General features: G+C 35.6%; 1 protein-coding gene across 1 annotated transcript in view; it reads left to right on the forward strand.

Annotated features, from left to right (window-relative positions):
* The window catches only part of KDM4C (lysine demethylase 4C), a 218205-nt gene that overhangs the window by 173012 nt on the left and 21432 nt on the right, over positions 1-23761 (forward strand). Inside the window, exons 17-18 of the mRNA XM_081319370.1 lie at positions 1892-1947; positions 5117-5225. Coding sequence (XP_081175496.1) covers positions 1892-1947; positions 5117-5225 — 165 coding nt within the window. The remainder of the gene's footprint in view (positions 1-1891; positions 1948-5116; positions 5226-23761) is intronic.

A 23761-nucleotide genomic window follows, 5' to 3' on the forward strand; every position in this document is an offset into this window, starting at 1 on the left:
CCTCCAAGCGGCATTATTACAAAGTCAGCTTAATTGCCCCCAACAATCTGGGTCCTCATTTTACCTACCTCGGAAGGATGGAAGGCTGAGTCAACCTTGAGCCTGGCGGGATGCGAACCTGCAATAATTGCAGGCAGCTGGTGTTACTTAAGGAGGCATTAGCCCACTGCTCCACCGTAATATAAAAAAACCAGTAATTGTGATTCTTTGAAAAGTCATCTGTGAATCCACATAATTTCCCCCCATCCTGCTCCTGAGGCTATAAAGATTTCTCAGATTTTAGTGACCATTCTTTCAGTCAGATGACTTGAAGACTATGAATGAGCATGTTTTCTTTGGAGGAAGTCCTACCAAAATCTTATTCATGTGATAGGAAGATGACGTTCCACCCACTCAATAATTACCAGTGAGTAGGTGGAAGCTTTTACATTAGCTGAGAGGAATCAGTGATGCTGTGTGAATGAAACAGAAGTGAAGGAGGTTACAATCATCATGCTTTGCTGTTACCAAATGCCTTCATTTTTTTTTAAAAAGAATCAGCTTGCTTCTTGAGTGTAATATTTTTGTAATGTTTAAACAGTCCAGTTGTCTCTGTCATCTTATCTCCTCTTTTCTCATCCCTTTCCTTCTAATACTTTCTTTCTCCTCACTGTAAACGCATCCTGTTTTCCCCCCTTCTTTTTTGCAGTTTCTACTGGAAGGATGCACGTGTTTGTATTTTGTATTTATATATGTAAGAAAGGTTTATGTATGTGAGAGAAAATGGTTTGTATTTGGGTCATCAATTAAATTTATAAATTGTATAGCTTATTTTACATAAACTTAATTTTAGTCTAGTTAACATTTTTTAAAAAAATATATCCTGATCATGTCTTTTTTTGGGAATGCAGTTCTAGCAAACACACACACACACACACACACACACACACAAAGAGAGAGAGAGAGACAGAGAGAGACAGAGACAGAGACAGACAGACAGACAGACAAACAAACAGACAGACCTGTAACGGAGAAGACTAAGGGTGATATAATGGCTGTCTTAAGACATCTGAAGGACGGTCATAAAGAGGAGAAAGTGGACATCAGATGAAACTACAGGGAAATGTTAGAAAGAATTTTCTGATGGTAAGAGGTCGCAGCCAGAGGAATGGGCTATTATCCCTGGAGATTTTCAAGCAGAGGCTGCATAGTAATCTGTCCAAAATAATTCAGCAGATTTAAGTGTAATTTTCATATATTATAACATTTAACAAAAGTCTGTACAAATTCTATTTCCAGAACGTCATGTGATTTCTCTACTTCCATTAACTTTTTAGAGGGATTAAAATATTTACTATTTAATAAAATATTTTAAAAGGGACGCGGTGGCTCAGTGGGTTAGGACGCTGAGCTTGTCGATCGGAAGGTCGGCAGTTTGGCGGGTCGAATCCCGAGTGCCGCGTAACAGAGTGAGCGCCTGTTACTCGTCCCAGCTTCTGCCAACCTAGCAGTTCGAAAGCACGTAAAAATGCAAGTAGAAAAATAGGGACCACTACTGGTGGGAAGGTAACAGCGTTCTGTGCGCCTTTGGCGTCTAGTCATGCCGGCCACATGACCACGGAGATGTTCTCGGACAAGCGCTGGCTCTTCGGTTTTGAAACGGAGATGAGCACCGGCCCCTAGAGTCGGAAACGACTAGCACGCATGTGCGGGGGAAACTTTACCTTTACCTTAAAATATTTTAATATCTCAAAAAAGCACTGAAAGCCATTAAAACACTGTTATTTATATTATGCTGTTTTATGACGGTAAAGATTAGATTGAGATTAATTGTTATTTATATTTTACAATCAATTATATAAAGTTTATTGCAGTTTAAGGTTAATTCTTCCTCTCCTCTGCTCTCCCATAGGAATGTTGCCTCTGTAATTTGAGAGGTGGAGCACTCAAGCAAACTACTGACAAAAAGTAAGTAACTTATCCAATAAGCTCCCTCGATTCCATCTTTGCTATTTTATCAACAATAATGAACTTTTAAAGTATTACCAATAGTTCAACTAGTGCAGGGGTCAGCAACCTGAAACAGTGAAAGAGCCACTCGGAACCGGTTCCCTCACAAAAGGAAAAACGGGGAGCCGCAAAAAATGTGTGCGCATGCACGTACATGCGTGCAAGTGCAGAACAGGGTTTGACTGAAGAGTGGAGCCAAGGCGAGATATGCACCTACCCTGCATATTTGAATTGATTGGTTTTATTTATTTATTTATTGATGGGATTTATATCCCGCCCTATCTCCTGAAGGACTCAGGGCGGCTCACAATAAAACATATAATAAGTGCATAAATCAAGATAAATGAAATTGAGAACATCAGTGCAATAAAAAATTAGAGAATTTAAAAATGAATTAAAAATACTAAATATAAATTAATTAAGATGCCTGTCAGTCTAGGTCAGCTTGGTGGAACAGGTGTGTTTTGAGGCCGCGGCGAAAGGATTGGAGGTTTTGGGCTATCCGAAGCTCAGGGGGGAGCTGATTCCATAGGGTTGGTGCTCCCACAGAGAAGGCCCTCCCCCTGGGGGTCGCCAGCCGACATTGCCTAGCTGACGGTACCCTGAGGAGGCCTTCTCTGTGTGAGCGTACTGGACGATGGGTTGAACTTTTTTAGTCCCACTTTTTTTTTGGGACTGCACATGGCAGAGGACTGGGAGCCGCAGGAGACGGCTGAAAGAGCCGCATGTGGCTCCGGAGCCGCGGGTTGCAGACCTGTGAACTAGTGCATGGGAGGGGCAATCCCATGTACTATTTGAACTGGTGTTGAATTAAATGCTGACTGGAATTGCTGGGATATGTAATTCAGTAGCATCTGCAAGTTTCCTTAGTAAATTGCTCTCCCTGACAGGCACTGTTTGCATGAGAACTGAAATACTGGTTTGAAAATTAGGGTAAATGTGACATAAGAAGCTCCACTCATTCTCAGTTTCTAACAATGAGAATTTGGACACCAGGTTAATGAAAAAGTATTCACAGATGATCTTCATGACAAACATTACTTTTAGAAGAGTCTATAGGTAAACTATTGCTATTTTTAAAGCCAACTGTGATTAGTCATTACAATATCTTATTTTATCTTATGCTTTAATATACAAGTCTGCCTATTATTATTTTCCCACTGATAATTCCCTTGTATGTTTCATTTTGGAACACAGTAAATGGTTTCTTATTCACTTCATTTATTCACAGTGTTATACTGTATCTATTTATCTGTTTCATTCAAATTCTAGGCTTATGTTCAGAGCAATGTAAATGTAGTACATTGCCCTGGTGATGCAGTATTTAGAATGCAGTATTTCAGGTTAACTCTGCCCATAGTTTGGAGTTTGATCTTGACAAGGCTTGAGGATGACTCAGCCTTCCATCCTTTTGAGGATGGTAAAATGAGGACCCAGATTGTTCAGGGCAATATGCTGACATTGTAAACTGCTCAGAAAGTGCTGTAAAGCACAATGGAGTGGCCTAAGTGCTATTGCAGTTGCTAATCTTTCCTCAAATCTCACTATATTCCAATTTAAAAAAAACAAGAAATCTTTGTACTTGTTCAAAAGTGCTCCGAATATACAATTTTTCTTTAAAAAATTCTCAAATTTTTAATTTTTAAAAACATGGTATCTGAAGAATAATTATGTTCAAATGTGCATGTTACTTTGAGAAGTATGAATCAAATTCACTTAAAAATGCAGATAAAATGAAATCTGGCTAAAAATAGTTAATGGCTAAAAATTAAGTTAAATGTACTTAAGATATATAAAGTTATATCATAAGACTTAATGATTTCTCCAGATTATTTTACATGTATTATCTGTGCAGATAAATAGTCAGTTGGGATAAATCCATTGATGCTATAAAAGAATGAAATTCCATACTGGTCCAATGTTTGTCAAGTTAGAGACAAAGTTTGACAAAGCTCTAGTACAGAGTATTATAGGAAAATGAATGTGCAGTTACAAGTTACCAGCTAAGCATGGAATAATAATAAAGAAGTATTAACTGAATTTGAATATTCTAAAATATTCAGTTTACTTCTAAGGTAATATTGGAATACTGAACAAGTAACCACTTTGCAATCAAAGAATAAATAAATTTTATTTCCTGTTTTAAGCAACTGTAAAAGTACATATTATTAAAATAGCATATAAATCTATTAAATTCTTAGATATATAAATGTTTCATTCAACCAACAGGAGCGCATCACATTGGAGTGGCTGATGGATTAAAACAAGGCACCCCCTTACGTGCATTCTCTCCCTTCCTCCCAATTTTTTACTCTAAATTATTGCTGTTATGATTATTTATTGCTTAACTATTTTATTAGCTTTTAAGGTTTGTAAGCTCCCAGAGTCGACTCTTGATGAGATGGGTGGCAAAGAAATCTAAGAAATAGAATAAAATAAATAATTTTTTTTTAATTTTTTATTTTAATTCCATTTATATCCAAACCTTCTCCGAAGACTCAGGGCGGCTTACAAGCTTAGCAGTAGCTTTCATTCTATGTATATGCCTGCTTATTAGGGCTTTCATACACCCCCCAAGTGGCATTATTACAAAGTCAGCTTAATTGCCCCCAACAATCTGGGTCCTCATTTTACCTACCTCGGAAGGATGCGAACCTGCACTAATTGCAGGCAGCTGGTGTTACTTAAGGAGGCATTAGCCCACTGCTCCACCAAGGCTCTTGTAATAAATAATTGTAGTTGTCTCATATTTTATTGTTATAGAGATTAAATCAAAATATAACTTTACCCTGCTTTAAATTAATTAAAATCATTAATATCACCTCAATATAGTTTTTAAAAAACTAAATATGAATTAAGTTTCAAAAATTGCATAGTTGATACAACTGGAAATAATCATATGGAGAAAAAGAGAAATTAAATTGAATACAGTACTTTTATTTCATATGACTACCTGAAGGTCATATTTAAAAATGAATTCAACATTTTAAAATATTTAAAACCATGATCTTGATTTACATGCAGTTTTGGAAATATGCAAAAATAATTACATGAACTTTTGTTTTAATTTTTTTAATTTTGTATTTCTTTTGTCTTTGCATGCATGTACTTTTCTGTAATTTTATAGGTGGGCTCACGTCATGTGTGCAATTGCTATTCCTGAAGTCAGGTTTGGTAATGTCACAGAGAGAACGCCAATAGACACGAGCAGGATACCATTGCAGAGATTGAAACTGGTGAGTAATAATACTCTAAATTGTTACTATAATATATAATTCATGGCCATAAGACAGCAAATTTTAAAAATCATATAAACAATAGGTGCATTGCTGTATTTTCAATACAGTTAAGTATACCTTAAAATTGGTTTATCAATAGCAGACTGGAAGCATTTACCGTAGTTTTTGCACCATAAGACACACTTTCCCCCCCAAACAAGGGGGAGAAAACGATGTTGCATCTTATGGTCCGAAGGTGATCCGTATGGCCAGCCCCAACCTCCGCAAGTGGAAAGCAAGGGAGATTGCCAGGAGCACGAACGGCACGTCCTGAGAAACGCCGATCTCGCACTTCTGCAATCTCCCTCGCTCTGTTTCAGCTTCCCTTGCTACAAGAGAAAGCAAGCTGAAATGGAGCGAGGGAGATTGCCAGGAACGCGAGATCGGCCGAAGGCAGCAGCTCTCCGCCCTGTTTGGAGAGCTGCTGCCTTCGTCCGCGCGTTTGAAAGAAACACGGCCGAAGGCAGCAGCTCTCCGCCCCCGTTTGGAGAGAGAGAAGGAGAAAGAAAGGGAGGGAAGTAGAGGGAGAGAGAGAAAGAGGGAGAAATAGAGGGAAAGAGAAATAGAGAGGGAGAGAAAGAGGGAGAGAGAGAAGGAGAAAGAAAGGGAGGGAACTAAAGGGAGAGAGAGAAAGAGGGAAATAGAGGGAAAGAGAAATAGAGGGAGAGAAAGAGGGAGAGGGAGAGAGAGGAGAGAGAAATTAAATTAGTAACATGGCTGTTAAGTGAATCTGGTTTCCCCACTAACTTTGCTTGTCAGAAGGTTGCAAAAGGCGATCACATGACCCTGGAACAATGTGACCATCAATAAATATGAATCGATTGCCAAGCATCTGAATGTAAATCACATGACCCTGGGGATGCTGCAACGGTCATAAGTGTAAAAAATGGTCATAAGTCACTTTTTACAGTGCCGTCATAACTTTGAACAGTCACTAAGTGAATTGTTGTAAGTCGAGGACTACCTGTACTTTATCATTTTTTTCCCTTTTTTGTGGGGGGGTATCAAGTTTTTGACACCTTGCTGGGCGACTGGTGGTACTCGGACATTGCCTTGTCCTAAAAGTGGTACAATGGATGAAAAGGTTGAAAAGCCCTGTTTTAGTATACCGGTACTAAAAACTGGGTGCGTCTTATGGTCCGAAAAATACGGTACATTCACCTGCAAATTTATAACATCACATCATTTAGTGTTTTTTTTTCCCTTTGTGCTTTACTCTTTCTTGCTTTTATTTATTTATTTTGCTCCATTGCCAGCTATAAAACCCTGAAGTTTTCTTATGTTTCTAAAATAGGTTAGTTGAAATATTTACAGAGAGAAACAATTTTTCCAGCTATTATTGCAAACATGCTAGCTGTATATCACAAAGTTCTGCCTCAGCAAGCATCAAGTGGCAAGCATTCTTTGAAAAATATTCTTGGTACTACTGTAAGAGCCTGCATTGGAAGTTAGTTAATGCATGGACAACAAAAACACATTGTAGATTTAACTGAAACCTTGCAGAACATTTGACTATTGGGTATAGCTATTTATATATCCAAATAAAGATAAATAAATTTATATTTATTTGGATATGTAAATAACCATATCCAATTGTGTATATACCAAACTGTAGAAAGGTCAGGGAATGGATTGGATTGGGGTCTTGCTTTTTATTTGAAATAGGATATAAAATCAGATGTACTAAATGCACTGGAAGATAAGTTTTTTTTTCTAAGAACAATTTTTGTGATGACCTGTAACCATAAATAGGGATGTGTTATTGCCGCCTGATTAAATTTCTGAAAACTATCTTGAGATGGTGAAAGGCATCAGGCATACAAAGGAAAAATGTAATAATGCCCAAAAAGGTAAAGGTAAAGGTTCCCCCGCACATGCGTGCTAGTTGTTTACGACTCTAGGGGCCGGTGCTCATCTCCGTTTCAAAGCCGAAGAGCCAGCGCTTGTCCGAGGAGGTCTCTGTGGTCATGTGGTCGGCATGACTAGACGCCAAAGGCACACGGAACGCTGTTACCTTCCCACCGTAGTGGTCCCTATTTTTCTACTTGCATTTTTACATGCTTTCGAACTGCTAGGTTGGCAGAAGCTGGGACGAGTAACAGGCGCTCACTCTGTTACGCGGCACTCGGGATTCGACCCGCCAAACTGCCGACCTTCCGATCGACAAGCTCAGCATCCTAATCCACTGAGCCACCGCATCCCTTTATCATGAGCCTAGCTCATGATAAAGAAACCAAATTTCTAGCTATCCATATCATTAAAAACAGGGCGGCAGGGCAATTCTAGATTTACCTACATGATAAAGCATGGTTTTTAAGCATTAGGGAACCAAAAGTACATATTAAATGGAAAACTGCTGATGCTCCATTGCCATATTTGACTACAAAAGGGAAAATTCTTAGTATTGAAGGGACTGGTGAAAAAGACACTGACAGGAAATATCAAGAGGAACAAATCTGTTCTGCTTAGAGTTTATTTAAAACTATAAGAATTGAGACTTATCCAGGATTGTTCAACAAATCTGGACAATTTCCCTCTAGTCTTTAACCTTCCCCTTTTGGGGAACATTGTTGAGAAGGTGGTTGACTTACAGCTTGAGAGGGCCTAGGAAAAAGCAAATTATCTGTCATACTGTCAGCCAGGATTGAGGCCTGGCCATAAATACTGACATAGCATTGGTTGCATTTTTTGATGTCCTTTGATGAGCTTGGGTCTTCTGGTCTTCCCTGATCTCTCAGCAGCTTTTGTTCTCCTTGATCATGAATCCTTCTGAGAAGATTAGGGGATTAGAGTGTGAGACATTGTGCTATGGTAGTTTTCCTTTCTTTGGGACCAGTTCCAGTCAATGTTGATAGAGGGCTGAGGTCAAGCCAGAGGACCTGCTTTGTGGTGCCTCAGGCTTCTACTTTCTTTTAATTCCTATTTAACATCTAAGCTGCTGGAGAGAGGTCATTTGTGGTCATGATATGTCATATCCTTGGTATCACACATCTCTGCCATAGGCTGATCAAGAACCACCACTGAGGTCCTTTATTTTTATTTATTTATTTATTAAATTTATTCAATACAAGATGACCCAAAGTCAAAGAAAGGAAATTTGACTGTTCTTTTTGGTTTGGGTTAAGATGCCTTAATGTGCTAACAACATTTGTTGTGATTATTTAAACATATTCTGATTCTCCTGTAACCATAGGTTTAGCAGACAAAATATGATGAATTTATTTAAAGTTGAGTGACAAAAAAGCAGCACAAAACTTATCTTAGGGCATTTCAGTTGGGGCCCTTCTCATCTTCAGATTTGGAGATCAGTGGTGTTTTGATTGTAAAATGAAGATGAAATAATAAAAGTATCTGGACAATACCCTTTCCCACTCAGATAAAGATTTTTTGAAACTCAAATGGACCATAGCGTATCAATATGCATATTGCTTGTTTGCTTTCATGTATGAATTTATCTTTGAGATCCAAGTCTTCCACAGCTGAAAATAAGGAAATTGCCAGCAGTTGCTCAAGTCAGAAGCACAGATGTTTATTATACACATGAAGTGTCTGGTTAGCTCACAAACAGCAAGAAGAATATTTTATTTTTAAAAATAGCTAATGTTTTCATTCCCCTCAGGGGAAAAGAGGGTAAAACAGCTTTTATTTACTCAAGCAATGAACTGTTCATATGCTTTGGACTTTTACATTGTCAGCATTAATCTTCATAAAATTCCAGATGTTCTGAGTGAAGTTTTGTATGTATATAAAAAAATGAAAAACCCATTGACTAAATCAATTCAACAATAGTTTAATTATGAAGTTCAGAGCTGGTTTCCCTTTCAGAAAACTTTTGGGGTAAAAAAAATGAAAAAATCAATTATGCACAACTATATTATGAAGATTTTTATTTTCACATTTTTGCAGTTGCATTCTTTTCTAATATGCTATTACTGGAAAAATAGGAAGTAACTTAACGATCGGCTTTATTTTCTAATAATAATTGTAAAACTGCAGTAATTGTACAGCAGAGCCTGACGGCCAAATGCAGTTCTATTAAATCTTAAAGTGCCCAGTAGCTTCCAAAAGTTGTTACTAAATTTTAATTTCAATGCAACTGAGGTAAGATGTTTTTAAATTATGCCTGGAGAATAATCATATTAACTGTATATAATTTTTATTAAATGGAAAGGGGAGGAAATTTAGTGTTTTTTCCTGTTCCGCCCTCCCTTTTGTACCCCAGCATGCCTCTCAGAGGCCAAATCCTGTCTTCAATCTGGATAAAAAAAGAATGTACCTTATATAAAGCATTAGGATAAAGACATAGCCAATTGTGGCAATGCAGAAAAATAAAACTAAAATAATGTGCTTATGTATAAAATAATATAAACTACTGTATTTTGAGAATATAACAGTGATTAAAACAAAAATTAATGCTTGGAAGCCAACTTTTGGACTTCATTGTGTTGTCATTAAGTCTTCTTAAATTTTTTTTGAATGTTAGCAGACTGAATGACATGAGGAGCGATACTTATCTGTACAATGACTGGCAGTGACTTTTTCTTTTCTACCACATAGTTTCCTATTATTTTTACATTTCAGACATATTTCTCCAAGCAGAGGGGAAAATGAGTTTTGAACAGACTGAAGTTGCCTTGGGCTTTTGGTTACCTCATATTTTATATTTTAGAAGTGAATCCTCAAATCCATGAGTACTTTTTGGGTGAGGACTAGTATTTTGAAAATAAAATTACAACGCAGTGATAGCAAATCTATGATATTTTCAGTATGAGGTAAAGTCAAAGTTTTATCTGAATGTGCACCTGAAGGTAAATAACTTTAATATGTCAATTTTTAAAAAAAATAAAATGGAACAGTTAGTATAGTAGTGCTAAGGGTATCCATACTGTAACCCACTTATAAAATAAAATCTAAAAACTAAACAACTTTGCACATTGTCTTGGATTTAATTTTACAAGAAAATGATTAAGTACAAAATTTTGAAAAGATAACACCCTTTTTTCTAGCAGTGTACAACTATTTGACACTGATACACTATGCTGTTGTCATGCAATTCCTAGAATATAAGCAACTATTGATTAACTTTCAGCATTTCAAAAATATTGCTGCAGGGAGTAACATGAAGGAAAGTCATTATACTGTACATTAACTTATACATTGACTATCTGACTTCCATATTTTCTGTTTTGGAATAATACTCAGAATTGTTCAACCATATTTCTATTAAAATACGTTGATGAAGAGTGAATGCTTGCATTTTTCAGTCAGAATGTTGTTAAAATATAGTTAGTAGACTAAAAATTCAAGAGGGAGTTTTTTGTTAGTTAATAATTTATGGTTGCATTAAAATGATGCTAGTGTGTAGAATATATCTTATCATACATTTTTGTTAATCTGATTTTAGTATCGTAAAAATGAATGAAACATTCATTTTCCTCAAAATTATATGTTGCAGTAAATTGATTTTACTGGTTAATTTTGTATGTAGGTAATATAGCTGTAAAATATTTTTATAAAACATATATTGGACTAATATACTACTTTTAAAATCCTGAATGTATGGAAATGAATTATAGATTGTAAATTTAGTATTCTTCTTCTTCTTAAATAAAGAGTTATATTCAAGACTTTAAATGATGGAAAAAAATCAAATACATTCTACAAGCTTCTGAGAGAACATTATTTTTACAATATTTACACATTAGAACACATAGACATTTATGCCTGTAGATCAATTATTAACCAATGTTTGATGTCTATAGCAGAGTAAATGAAATTTTCTCTTATATTATTATTTGAGATATACATTGTTTACAAATTGTTAAATATCAGCTTTTTACATATCCATAAATAATTTGGTCAGTGGTACATATAAAGTTTATTTAGAAATATTGTGAGCATAAAAGTCTGTATTTATGAATAATGCTGAATGTGAACTCTAATAATTTACTTTCATACATTTGGAGTACTTAACAATATAGGCACTCCTCAAATTATGAATGTAATGGAGCCTGCCCATTCCATTCGTAACCCTAGGATTCGTAGGAATAAATCTTGTACTTTGAACATGATTCACTCCCAGCTTTCACCCACACATTCTCTAATTTAATGGTGGGCGACATGAGGTATCTCAGTGTGGGGAAGGTCATAGGGAGGCCTAGTGATGGAACAGGCCACCTGCTTCAGACCACCCAAGCCCCCCCATTGAGATTCCTCATGCTCCCTCCCCTGGGGTCCCCACAATTGCTCCCCTGTTGAATCCTGCTGCTTGTGAATATCTGTCTCTTCTCCAGCCTCTCTGTTTCTTTCTCTGCTCCCAGCAAGAGCAGAGGGAGGCCTCCAAGGCCAAAAACAAACCTCCAGAACCACGTGGCCACTGCCCACAGCCTCTGTTCTGGGCCTCAGAGGCCTGGAGGAGGCCTCGGAGGCCCAGAATGGGCTTCCGAAGGTCTGCAGAAACATCTTCTAGCCTCCTTTCTGAGTGGCAGTGGCCCAGAAAAGGCTTCCAATGCCCAAATTGGGCCTCTGGAGGCCCACGGAAGCATCCCCAGCCTCCTTTCTCTGTTGCAGAGAACAGAAGCTTAAACTACCATGAGATCATGTGAAATCAGTAGCATGAGATCTCTTGCCACTGATCTCACGTAATCTTGCTTTAGGCCTCCATTCTCTGCGAATGCACCAAAGGCCTGGAGCAGCCAAGAAAGTGAAGGATCTCTCGATCTTCACAAGGTGAGTATCCACAGGCCTAGGGCCTAGGGCACAGGTCTGCAACCCGCGGCTCTGGAGCTGCATGCAGCTCTTGCAGCCGTCTCCTGTGGCTCCCAGTCCTCTGCCATGTGCAGTCCAAAAAAAAAAGTGGGTCTAAAAAAGTTCAACCAATCAATTCAAATATGCAGGGTAGGTGCATATCACGGCTTGGCTCCACTCTTCAGTCAAACCCTGTTCTGCGCATGTGTGAATGTACGTGCATGCGCGCACATTTTTTGCGGCTCCCGGTTTTTCCTTTTGTGAGGGAACCGGTTCCGAGTGGCTCTTTCACTGTTTCAGGTTGCTGACCTCTGGCCTAGGGAGATCTTGGGGGGGGAAGGGAGGGAATGGCCAGGGTGAATATTGCAGTGCCACTGCAGTCATTTGTACTGGTGAACAACTGCCGTGGTGCGGCAACATTCGTAATTTTAGGATTTTTTGTAAACACTAGGGGGCGCTTATCGTGTAACTTCAAACGTTTGCTAAGGGTACACTTGTAACTCAGGGATTATTGTATGTAACAAATTTATTTAAAACAAATTTAAAATTTATTAAAATTAAATTATAAACAAATTCTGAGAAATAAGTGCAACAGCAACCTGGTTAATATGATCAGATTGATTTTATTCTCAATAGTTCCTTGATGTTATTTACATGACATTTTTAAAGCATATCCAATAGGTTATAGTACTGTGTCTCTTGATGCAGTAAGTACAAATCCTATTTAATTCCAGGCAGATATTTTTTATATTCTCATTGTGTTTCCACCAAAAGAAGTAATATAGTTTTATATGATATCCAAAGTGAATTGTAGATCATCATTCTTAAAAAACAATGACTAATATATTAATTTTCTGACTGTGTATTTTTAATAGTTTGGTATGTTTTCCATATTAAATGCTGAAACAATATAAAACATAAATATTACATATTCCTATTAATAGATTACACAACAATACTAATATAATATTCTACCAATTAAGCAAAATATTAAACCTTCATTTTAGAATAAACCTGAATCAGAGTGGACTCATTTACACCTGGGATCAAAACTGGCACAAAGACAGAATATAAGTATAGAGGGATTAAGGCACGCATGTCCAACCCGCAACCCATGGACCACATGCAACCCTGAACAGCTGATAATGCAGCCCCACAAGATCGTAAACTTTTAACTTTAGTATGGGATTTATATACATTAGGTATATTATATATTTTATATGCGGCCCAAGACAATTCCTCTTCATTCAGTGCAGCCCAGGCAAGCCAGAAGCTTGGACCCCCATGGATTAAGGGGCATGCAAGTCTAGTGGGGCAAAATTATTTGATTGGTATTCCGAAGCCAAATCTATAGGATATAGTTTGTCACAACTTTTCTAATTTCTGATGTTTCAGGTGCAAACATTAAGTCAATTGTTGAGGCTTATTCCAGGAAAGGCTTTTACCTGTAAGGGCTTCACTACATGGATTTTTAAGGCAGTCATGAAATAGACATTGTGATTTTACATTTTAAAACCCACTATTATGTCTGCCTTTTGTTTTTCAACTCTAACTACAATGCAAGTTGAGATGACAGTAGAGAAGCCAAAACAGGATGAATCTTTTCCCTCTAAATTATTTTGTTTAACAATAAAATATCTAAGAAAAATAAAGTTCTATACTGACTATATTTTTAATGAGGCAATGAGCTTCCTGAGTGAAGTGGTCTATGCTTTGTCTCATTTTTAAAATGATGAATTGACAATGTCAAAATAAGCCGTATACTAGAGGGAAATAGTTTTTCTGAGAAAGTTTCTCATTCTTTATGGGAGTCAAAGCACTGTCATAATTTACTATGCAAGAGTCATTTTGTGGAATTTATTTGAAAGAATGTCATTTTTTGATATGTTTAGAGATTTCTGACCCATATTTAATGCTCAAAACCCTTAAGTGTTTGAAATGCAATAAATCAGCTTCTGATTTTTTTAAATAAAAATGAACAAACCACATACTGTATCTTTCTAAGTTGCTTTCCTCTTGGAAAATAGTGTTTATATCAGTTTTCCATCAGAAAAATACTATCACAATTGGTTTTGTAGATCCTTCAGTTTTGCATTATTTAAATGGTAACACTATGCTGAGTTTTCATAAAGCATAAAGTTTTGTAAAGCTGCAATCTTATGTAGTTTTTGGGTGGGAATATACTACACTGAATGCATAGCATTCCATCTATAGTTTAATAAATAGACACAAAGAAAAGTGAGAATCAGGTTAACTCTTTATTAGCTGCCATAAACATAAAACAAACAAATTAAACACCATGCAAAGAATATCAAGAATAAATACTGTTACAAAAGATAAGCATATATTAAATTTCCAAATGAGATATTGTCCTCAAAAACTTTCAGAGCTAAATTGCTTGCAGTAAGCCATGAATGAAATTCCTTCTCACCAAAATTAGATTCTCTTATTTGAGGGTGGTAGTAGAACATAGTGTGAAGGAGATAATATGTTCCAAAATATCTAGAAGAATCCTTAACACTGTGTCGACCAAACATATTTTGAATCCTTTTCAGTGATATAAAATCATAATCATTATGAACATGTCACCTATACAGATTGCTGAAATAAAATGTTACAAATAAAAGTGAATTAATATTTAAAAATATAAATAACAACAAAAAGTAAAGTTAAAGGGGACTATTATAAGCAATCACATGAGTTGTGGTTCCAACTCATTGCAATACGCTGCTCAAGTTAAATTTATTTAAGACAATGTTCTTCCACAGACCTCTTTGAGGAGGAAATATTTTCTCTGAATTATGGATATGTTATTTCCTGAGCTTTTATGAAAAACTTGTTCTGTATTCTACTTAAGTATTCTGTTTATTTGTGTGTAAACGATTTTAGGTATATGTGTATGCTATAATATATACAGAATTCATAATAAATCTTGTCATACAGTTAACCACAAATTAGAAGGTTAGAGGCGAAAAGTACTGATGCCAGAAAAAGAGGCTCAACATGAAACAATAACTGGTTAATTGTTTTAAACCACTTTTCTTGTGATTAAGTTCCACAATCCAAAGACTCTCAGTGGCTTGCCTGTATCCTTATTTACTTATTTTTAAAAAGGAACTCAACCTCAAAGATTATGTATAATATAAAGCTACTGTTTGCAAGTTGTATAATGCATGGGGTTTGTTATTTATATAGTGAAAGACCTTATGGTCTAGTTATTCTAGACAGTCCTCAAAGATTTTGATTATAAGCGCCTACAACATGAAGTCAGAAAAAAAGGTGCTTTGCATAAAGATCTATATGAAGCTAACTTCACTGGGGTAATCATTGTCCCTTGCGAGTAATGGTAGATACTACTACCTTTCACTATTATCTGTAACTGGGCAGTACTATTTTTTTCTCCACAACTGAAGTACAAAGAGAAATACTTCTAAAAATGAGTTTTGCATATTGGTATTAAAATATAATTTAAAAGCTGTTGTTGAGGAATATGTGTTACAGTTTTATAGTTTTGTGAATTTAGTGTCAGGTGTCTCACAAATTAAGATTAGTTTTCTGAATATATAATGCCACACCTCTTTTACTCTGATCTGCAAGTGAACTATATAATTTTCCCAATTTTGGATATTCTAATAGATTTTTATGTTGTTTCCTAATATGAACTTCTTGCAAACAAATTATGTCCATTTTATGTCCCCAGTTTATTTAGTGTTCTTTTCCTTTTTATGGCCGAATTTAGTCCATTTATATTTATTGAAATTGCTTTTATTTGTTCTTCCATGATTATTTGTTTAAAGTTTTGGCTTTCAGAACTTCTTTCTGAAGCTAAGATACCAGATTATTGGTCTGAAGCACTTACTACCCTGATACCAAAGGAAGAAACAGAAATGCAGAAAATAAAGAACTATAGACCGATTTCCCTACTGAATGTGGACTATAAAATATTTTCATCAATAATGGTGGAAAGACTTAAAAAGTTTTTAAATGAATTTATACAATCGGATCAAAATGGTTTTCTACCTACAAGACAGATTAGAGACAATATGTGAATTGTATTGAACACATTAGAATATTATGAAACACACCCGGAAAAACAGATGGCACTGATGTTCCTGGATGCACAGAAGGCATTTGACAATGTGAACTGGCAATTTATGATAATTACAGACTATGGACTTTTGGGAGAAATTTATAAATGTAATCAAAACTATTTATAATAAGCAATTAGCCAAAATAATGATAAATTGAGATCTGACTAAGGAGATTAAGGGAACAAGACAGGGATGTCCTTTATCTCCACTATTGTTTGTCTTGACATTAGAGGTACTAAACAGAACTATAAGACAGAATAATGACATAAAAGGTATGAAAATTAAGAGGGAAGAATATAAGCTTCAAACATTTGCAGATGATTTAGTATTTATCTTGGAGGAACCATTAGAGACAGGACCTGTATTAATAGAACAAATAAAAAAATATGGTGAGGTAGCGGGGCTGAAGATTAATAAAGATAAAACAAAAATGCTGGTGAAAAATATTACTGAAAAACAAAAAAAAAGAATTAATGGAAAGCTAGATATACAGATTGTAAAGAAGGTAAAATATCTGGGGATCCACCTGACAGCAAGATGTGCAACAATTAAAGAGGATAATTATCACAAATTGAAAAGACAAATCAAAGTAGATTTGGATAAATAGAAAAATATACAACTATCATTAATGGGAAGGATTGCAATAATCAGAATGAATATACCGGTACTACCACGATTATTGTTTTTGTTTCCAACAATACTAATAAGATTGGAAAAGAAATATTTCGAGGGGCTTAATAAAATAATACTGATGTATATTTGGCAGGGGGAAAAAAGGCAAGGATTAATTTTAAAACGTTACAAGATACAAGGCCCAGAGGTAGGTTTGGTCTACCTAATTGGGAATTATATTATCAGGCTGCAGCATTATCCTGGATGAGAGAATGGATCTTACTGAGGAACACGAGATTATTGGCATTAGAGGGACATGATTTGCAGTTGGGATGGCATGCTTTCATATGGTATGGGAAAAATAGGATACATAGCTATTTCCAGAGACATCATATAAGGAATTCTTTATTTGTGGTTTGGGAGAAAATAAAGAGAAAGCATTATTTGAAGATTCCAAATTGGCTCTCAACTATGGAAGCGCTAATACACCCCAGTATGTTTAATATGGGAAATATTATAAGATATAAAGACTTAATAACAGACACGGGGGAGCTGAAAACCAAACAACAATTAGCGGAACAAGGAATGAAGATGGATTGGTACATGAGAACACAAATACAATCTAGACATGAAAAAGATGTTAAAATAGATGGTTTTAACTTGAGGACAACAGAGTTAGATGAAATATGGGGACTGAAGAAAAATGGATTAAAAATGTATAGTTACTTACTATATGGAGTTAGAGGAGGAACAAGTGAAAGAGACAATGATAAAATGGATAAGAAATTTTTGATATACGATTGAATTAGATGGCAGCAACTATGGGAAAGAAACTATAAACTGACAATGGCGACAGCTTATAAAGAAAATATGTACAAAATGTTTTATAGATGGCACATGTCTCCAGAAAGATTAGCTAAAATGTTTTAAGGACAGATCTATGAAATGTTGGAAATGTAATCAAATACCAGGTTCTTTTTATCATATGTGGTGGATGTGTATAGAAGCTAAAACTTATTGGAATACAATTAGAACATGGATAGAATAGATGATACAACAACATATAGAACTAAGATCAGAAACATTCCTGTTGGGTATTTTACCAGAGAAATATAATAAAGAGAAAACATATTTGATTATTCATATAATCACCGCAGCTAGGATTGTGTTTGCACAAAATTGGAAAACACTGAAAGCCCCCCCACCCCGAGGGAGAGGTGATTGGGAAAATATTGGAATGTGTGGAAATGAACAGATCAACAATGATAATTAAAGATAAGACAGAGTCAGAGTATTATGAAATTTGGGGAAAATTTTATGATTGGGTGAAAAGAGAATATGGTTAAAAGATAGCTAACACTAATTTCTTCCCAGTTGCAATGTATGGCAGTGAAAGTTGGACAATAAGAAAGGCTGAGAGGCAAAGAATTGAGGCCTTTGAACTATGGTCCTGGAGAAGACTCCTGCGAGTCCCTTGGACTGCAAGGCGATCAAACCGGTCAGTCCTAGAGGAGATCAACCCCGACTGCTCTTTAGAAGGCCAGATCATGAAATTGAAGCTCAAATACTTTGGCCACCTAATGAGAAGGAAGGACTCACTGGAGAAGAGCCTAATGCTGGGAAAGATTGAGGACAATAGAAGAAGGGGACAACAGAGCATGAGGTGGCTGGATGGAGTCACTGAAGCAGTAGGCGTAAGCTTAAATGGACTCCAGAAAATGGTAGAGGACAGGAAGGCCTGGAGGAACGTTGTCCATGGGGTCACAATGGGTCAGACACAACTTTGCAGCTAACAACAACAATACTAATTTAGATGGAAGAAAAAGGAGGAGATAAGGAGGGAGACCCAGGCGACGCAATATTGAATAACTGGAGGTTGTATAAATATTTATAGAAGTATATACCGAGAAGGTCAGATTAATAGAAGTATTAACGTAATCGAAAATTAATCTTATTATATCTAATATAAATATTGAAAATCTAGGGAGAGGAGTTGCTCGGACATTACCCCTGAATTGTATCTGAAGAGGAATGAAAGGGAAGAAAGGAGAGGAGTGAGGGAAGAGTAGAGGAGGGGGGAAGGAAGTAGGAAGGTTGGAGGAGAAGAGGAGAAGTGGGGAGAAATGGGAGGGGAGTGGTGAAGGAAAGAGGAGAGGAGAGGAAGAAGAGGGAAGTAGGAAAGAAAGAAGGTAGGGAGAAAGAAGGTAGAGAAGAGGGAAGAGAGAGAAGGAGAGTGGATACAGTGAAAGGGAAATGGACGAGCAACACCAAAATTTATGTGTATGTATTTATTTTATTAAGAGTATCTGATAGATAAGAATGTAAAAAGAATGTATGTTAATACTTGATAAAATATGACAGTATATTTGTTGATATGTATGGGGGAGAGTTAGGAAAAAAAGATTTGTTTTCCAATTTATCATTTCTAATAAATTTCACAGATTTATTAAAACCAAATAATCTCCAGTAAAAATGAAAGGACCAAAGAAACTGCCCTATATTTTACTGAATATTTGTAAGCCTTGTTGTATTTCAGTATACAAGCCAATTAAAGAAAGAATATAATTTATGGTTAACAATGGGGCCTTTATTAATGTTTAAGAGTGTACATTTGTCCACAATGTATATGGGAAAATAGCACTTTATAGAACACCAAGAGCTGAAGCTGATAATCTATGCTTTATTGTTTCAGCAGAAAAATGAGAGAGGGAACACACTTTAATTCTAGCCAATCTGCAAAATATTTTATTCAGAGTCTATGTTTTTGTGATTAGCGACAAATACCTTCTATTAAGCCATCCAATGGAATGTAAGGACCAATCTATCCTGCTTAATACAATTCCATTTTCACTTGTAGCCTCGGTTTACAACCTCTATCAACCGCAGGCCTGTTCAGAAATAATTGAAGTTTAGTTCAATTGGTTTTACTTGCAGCAAACAAACTTCAAAACTACTTCCCCCACTCAGTAAATAAAATAAAGCTGCAGTTTTAAATTTCAGGCTGCTTATTTTAAAATCAGTTGGACTCTCAATAACATAATTTGAATAATAATATTTGAAGCCTTCTCATAACTAATTCAGGTAGCTGCTTGTAGTCATTCTCTTAGTGATATTCAAGGCACTGAATATTATCTTTGTTGCTATTCAATACATTATGTTATAACAAGGGTGTCAAACTCGCCACGTCACGTGATGTGTTGTGATGTTATCGCAACTTTTTTTGCATTGCCAGAGCTGGGGTGGGCGCGGCCTCGTCATGATGCAACCGGCCCGCGGGCCAGCAGCTTGATACCAATGTATTATAATATTTGTTTTAATATATTGATTCAGACTATATATCCTTTCATTGAGGCTAAATATGATTTACATTGAACTCTCCCTCCCCCTGTGTGTTTGTGTGTAAAAGAGAGAGTGAGAGCAAGAGAGAGAGAGAGAGAGTTGCAATACAAAATAGTGTAATAATACAAAATGGTCAAGTCGTCAGTGTGATTTGGATAGAATAGCTATTATTTTCAAGTTAATTTCCTACTCATTTCCTTTCCTCTTTATTCTGAACCTTTTTAGAGAAATAGAATAGCATGTCTTTGTAAGATTAATGTATATATCCATAATATTTTCCATGTCTCATCTGTCTGGTCACTAAACTGTCAATAAGTGCATGCCAGAAACCAATATCAATCAAATTAACTCAGGCTTTGGATGTTTTAGTACTTTTTTATTGATAAATTTATGTTTTTGACTTTTTTATTCTGTTTTTATATTAATATTTTATTAGCCATCTTGAATGTTCCCAGAGTAGAGATACTCTGATAAACTGTTACTGATGCAGTAATCTTAAATCTTAGGAAATAATTTTTGATGTATCAAATATATTTAGGTTGTGATATTTTGAGGCAGGGGATTCTTTTCCTCTAGGTTCAACATTTATAATGCAAATAAAATGTGAACATATTGAAGAAACAATTACAGAATAAAGCATAAATATTTCTTTCTTAAGAGAAAATACTTGGAAATAACTATAATGTTCTTTAATTTTTAGTGCTTTTTCAACAATAGGAGTGCTTTAAGACTTTAGTCTTTAATCTTAAAGAGTCCTTTAAGATTGGATTAGTATTATAATGATAAGGACTGGCATTTGAATATGATTTGAATATTTTGTTTTAGAATTCATGAAGTTAGAAGTCTGGAAGATTAGTGCCAGGAGATAATTGCTCATTGTAAACTGTTCGATGCGAGATTTAGGCATGTTCACTCATGTTGAATATTTACCCATTTTGTGTTCTGATTCTAAAGGAATATTCTGTAGGTATACATGAACTATATTTTCATATTTGTTTTAGCCACTTTTTACACATTTAGAATGATTTTGGTGACACCATAATATTTGAAAATATTGCCCTGAGCAAACAGTGCCAACTCATACTTTCATATTAATTTGGTATTATAGGATTTGTACAAGCAATTCCTTTTATTTCTTTTCATCTCAATTGTATCCCAACTTATTGAAAGAACAAGCAATTTTCACTACTTGTAAAAATCCTGGTTCCCCCTTATGCTGTCCTACAGATTTCTAACAGGAATTTCAAATTCTGTTTCCAATGCATTGCAGTGAAGTTCCAGATGTTTTTCTGCCTATCTGGTATATGTTTTACACTTCTGAGAGTGTAAATATGCCAAAGTACTCCTAACATGTTAGTGGTGCAAATAATAATAATATGTTTGTATAGGTCTAGATATCATGAATAATCCCTGCTTTGTGTCATCATGATGTAAAATCAATCAGTTGAATCTTTCATTTTGTCAGAATTTGTATACATAACTATGCTTATTCTAAACCAAATTCCAAAATGTTTTATTTCTTTTTAGAAAATTGTAATTTCTCAATTGTAAGGATAAAACATGAGGCAAATAATGTACATTTGTTTTGTATTTTGACAAATTTGTTATATTTCTTAGTAGAGTCTGAGAAGCATGTGTTCAGAAAAATGGTTTAATGAACAACAAACTGCAAGTTCTTCCACCAACTAATTTTTGATTTTATAGTTATATTTCCACAAACCTTTCCTACTTAAACCAGAAGAGTAAACTCTCAAATAATATGTATATTCTTCCCATGGGCTGGAGAAAATAAGAACACATTTATTGGATGCTTCCATTAAAATAGTTGAAAATATAAGAATTGTTCAACACTAGTAATTCCTGGAAAGGCATCTTTCTTTAATGATATTCTAAGATTTAGAATAGAATAATGAGAAGGTGCATAGTGACCCAAACACCTGCCTTGGCCACAATGCTCATGCAGCATTTACATCTGCAATGACTCCACTTCAGCAGATAACACAAACAACAGTGTTGTTTTTCATTATCCATACACTTCAAAAATGCAGCATTTTACCTCTCCAGTACAGAGGCATCCACGTACATAACTGACAACGGTCTTTTCTTGCCCAGACACACACGGATTCTAGTGTCTCCTTTAAATACATTGCAGCGCATTGCTGAAATGCCAGTAAGTAGCCTCAAGGTAGATGAAATTTTGATATGAATATTTGTATCACATCAGAATTCTCTGTCAGAGCGCGCCAAGATTCTTCTTTCTAAATATTTGAACATGCAAGCCTTAAATGTGACTGGATATCTTAGGACTGTTTCCTTCTCTCATGAGGTGTACGTGTGTGTTTTTAATTTAAATTATCTCTTTGAGGTTTGTAGGAGAAAAAAAAATATTTATCTTTTAGCTTATTGGTATCAGCAGGCAAGCTAAGTCAGCCTCAGAAGGAGGGAAGGTTTATTGGTTAGGAGGCACAGGCACCCAGTTTGTGATAAAGAATTCTTTGCGGGGTTTTTCCTCAGTAAAATAAATTGCTTAGAGCATATTGCTCTGAATTTAATCCTTTCATCTTGGTCAATCAGTTTTAAATGGCTGCCTAGTATGAACTAGTTATTTTTTCCCTGGTTTTTTTTTTGCAGATAGAAAGATGTATGTTTTGTAACAACTAGAAAGGTAGAAAGTGAAAAGTATAACTAATTGGAGGGCAGAGTTCAGAAATTCAGAGCTCATAACTGAAACTTTTGACCCTATCTCTTGAATTTATTTGTATTGCCCCATTTGTAAACCTGAGTTCATTATATATATTTGAATAAAGATGGCACGAGCATAAGGAAAGTCACTTTTATTCCTGTTTTTAAAAATGCTTCGCTATATCTGGCCCTGTTTTATATCTTTATACATGAGTGAGGGTTGTTTTTTTTGGGTGATGGTTTCACTGATTCATTATATTCTGCTCAGATGGACTTTACTTTTTATGAAAAATAGGCTAGCATTTGTTATTTTTATGACAAAAATTTAATAGTATATCCATGGTACATAGCATTCAGGAATTGGTCTTCCAATGTGAATTGTAGCCCAGAACCTTATTTCTATTATTTATTTTATTTATTTAATCTTATAGGCTGCCCAACTCCAATGGACATTTCAAGGACATTTGCTGGTTGTATTAGACCAATGTACAGATAATTTAACAAGGTGATTCATTTGTAACCAGTATATCTAAGTGTATGTGTTATACAAGCTTACTATGTCGTGCAAAGTTTTACCGGTTAGAGATCTGTTGATAAAATGATTTTGGGGGCTCATGATATTAGGTTAATATCATATAAGGTGCTATATGGCTTTATCACAGGAAGGCCTGGAGGAACGTTGTCCATGGGGTCGCAATGGGTCGGACATAAGTTCACAACTAACAACAACAACATGGCTTTATCACCTGGCTAGCAGGGTTCAGACACAGATTCTTTTGAATTTCGAAGAAATGATCACACTTCTATGACTATCTAAGGCCTTATCCCAAGGCAGTAAAAGAAAATAATGTAATAATTAATGCAGGACAGCAATCAAAATATATTCAGCAATACAATAAGACAAAGACTTTATGACCCTTCTGCCAATCAGAAAATCCCAAAGAAATAATAGTGGACAGATTCCTTCAAAGCAGGAAATATATCCTCCTTTCTAGGTCTGCACTGAAATTCCATCTCATGGGA

This window comes from Vipera berus (assembly GCF_964194415.1).
Source record: "Vipera berus genome assembly, chromosome: 2".
Taxonomy (NCBI): domain Eukaryota; kingdom Metazoa; phylum Chordata; class Lepidosauria; order Squamata; family Viperidae; genus Vipera; species Vipera berus.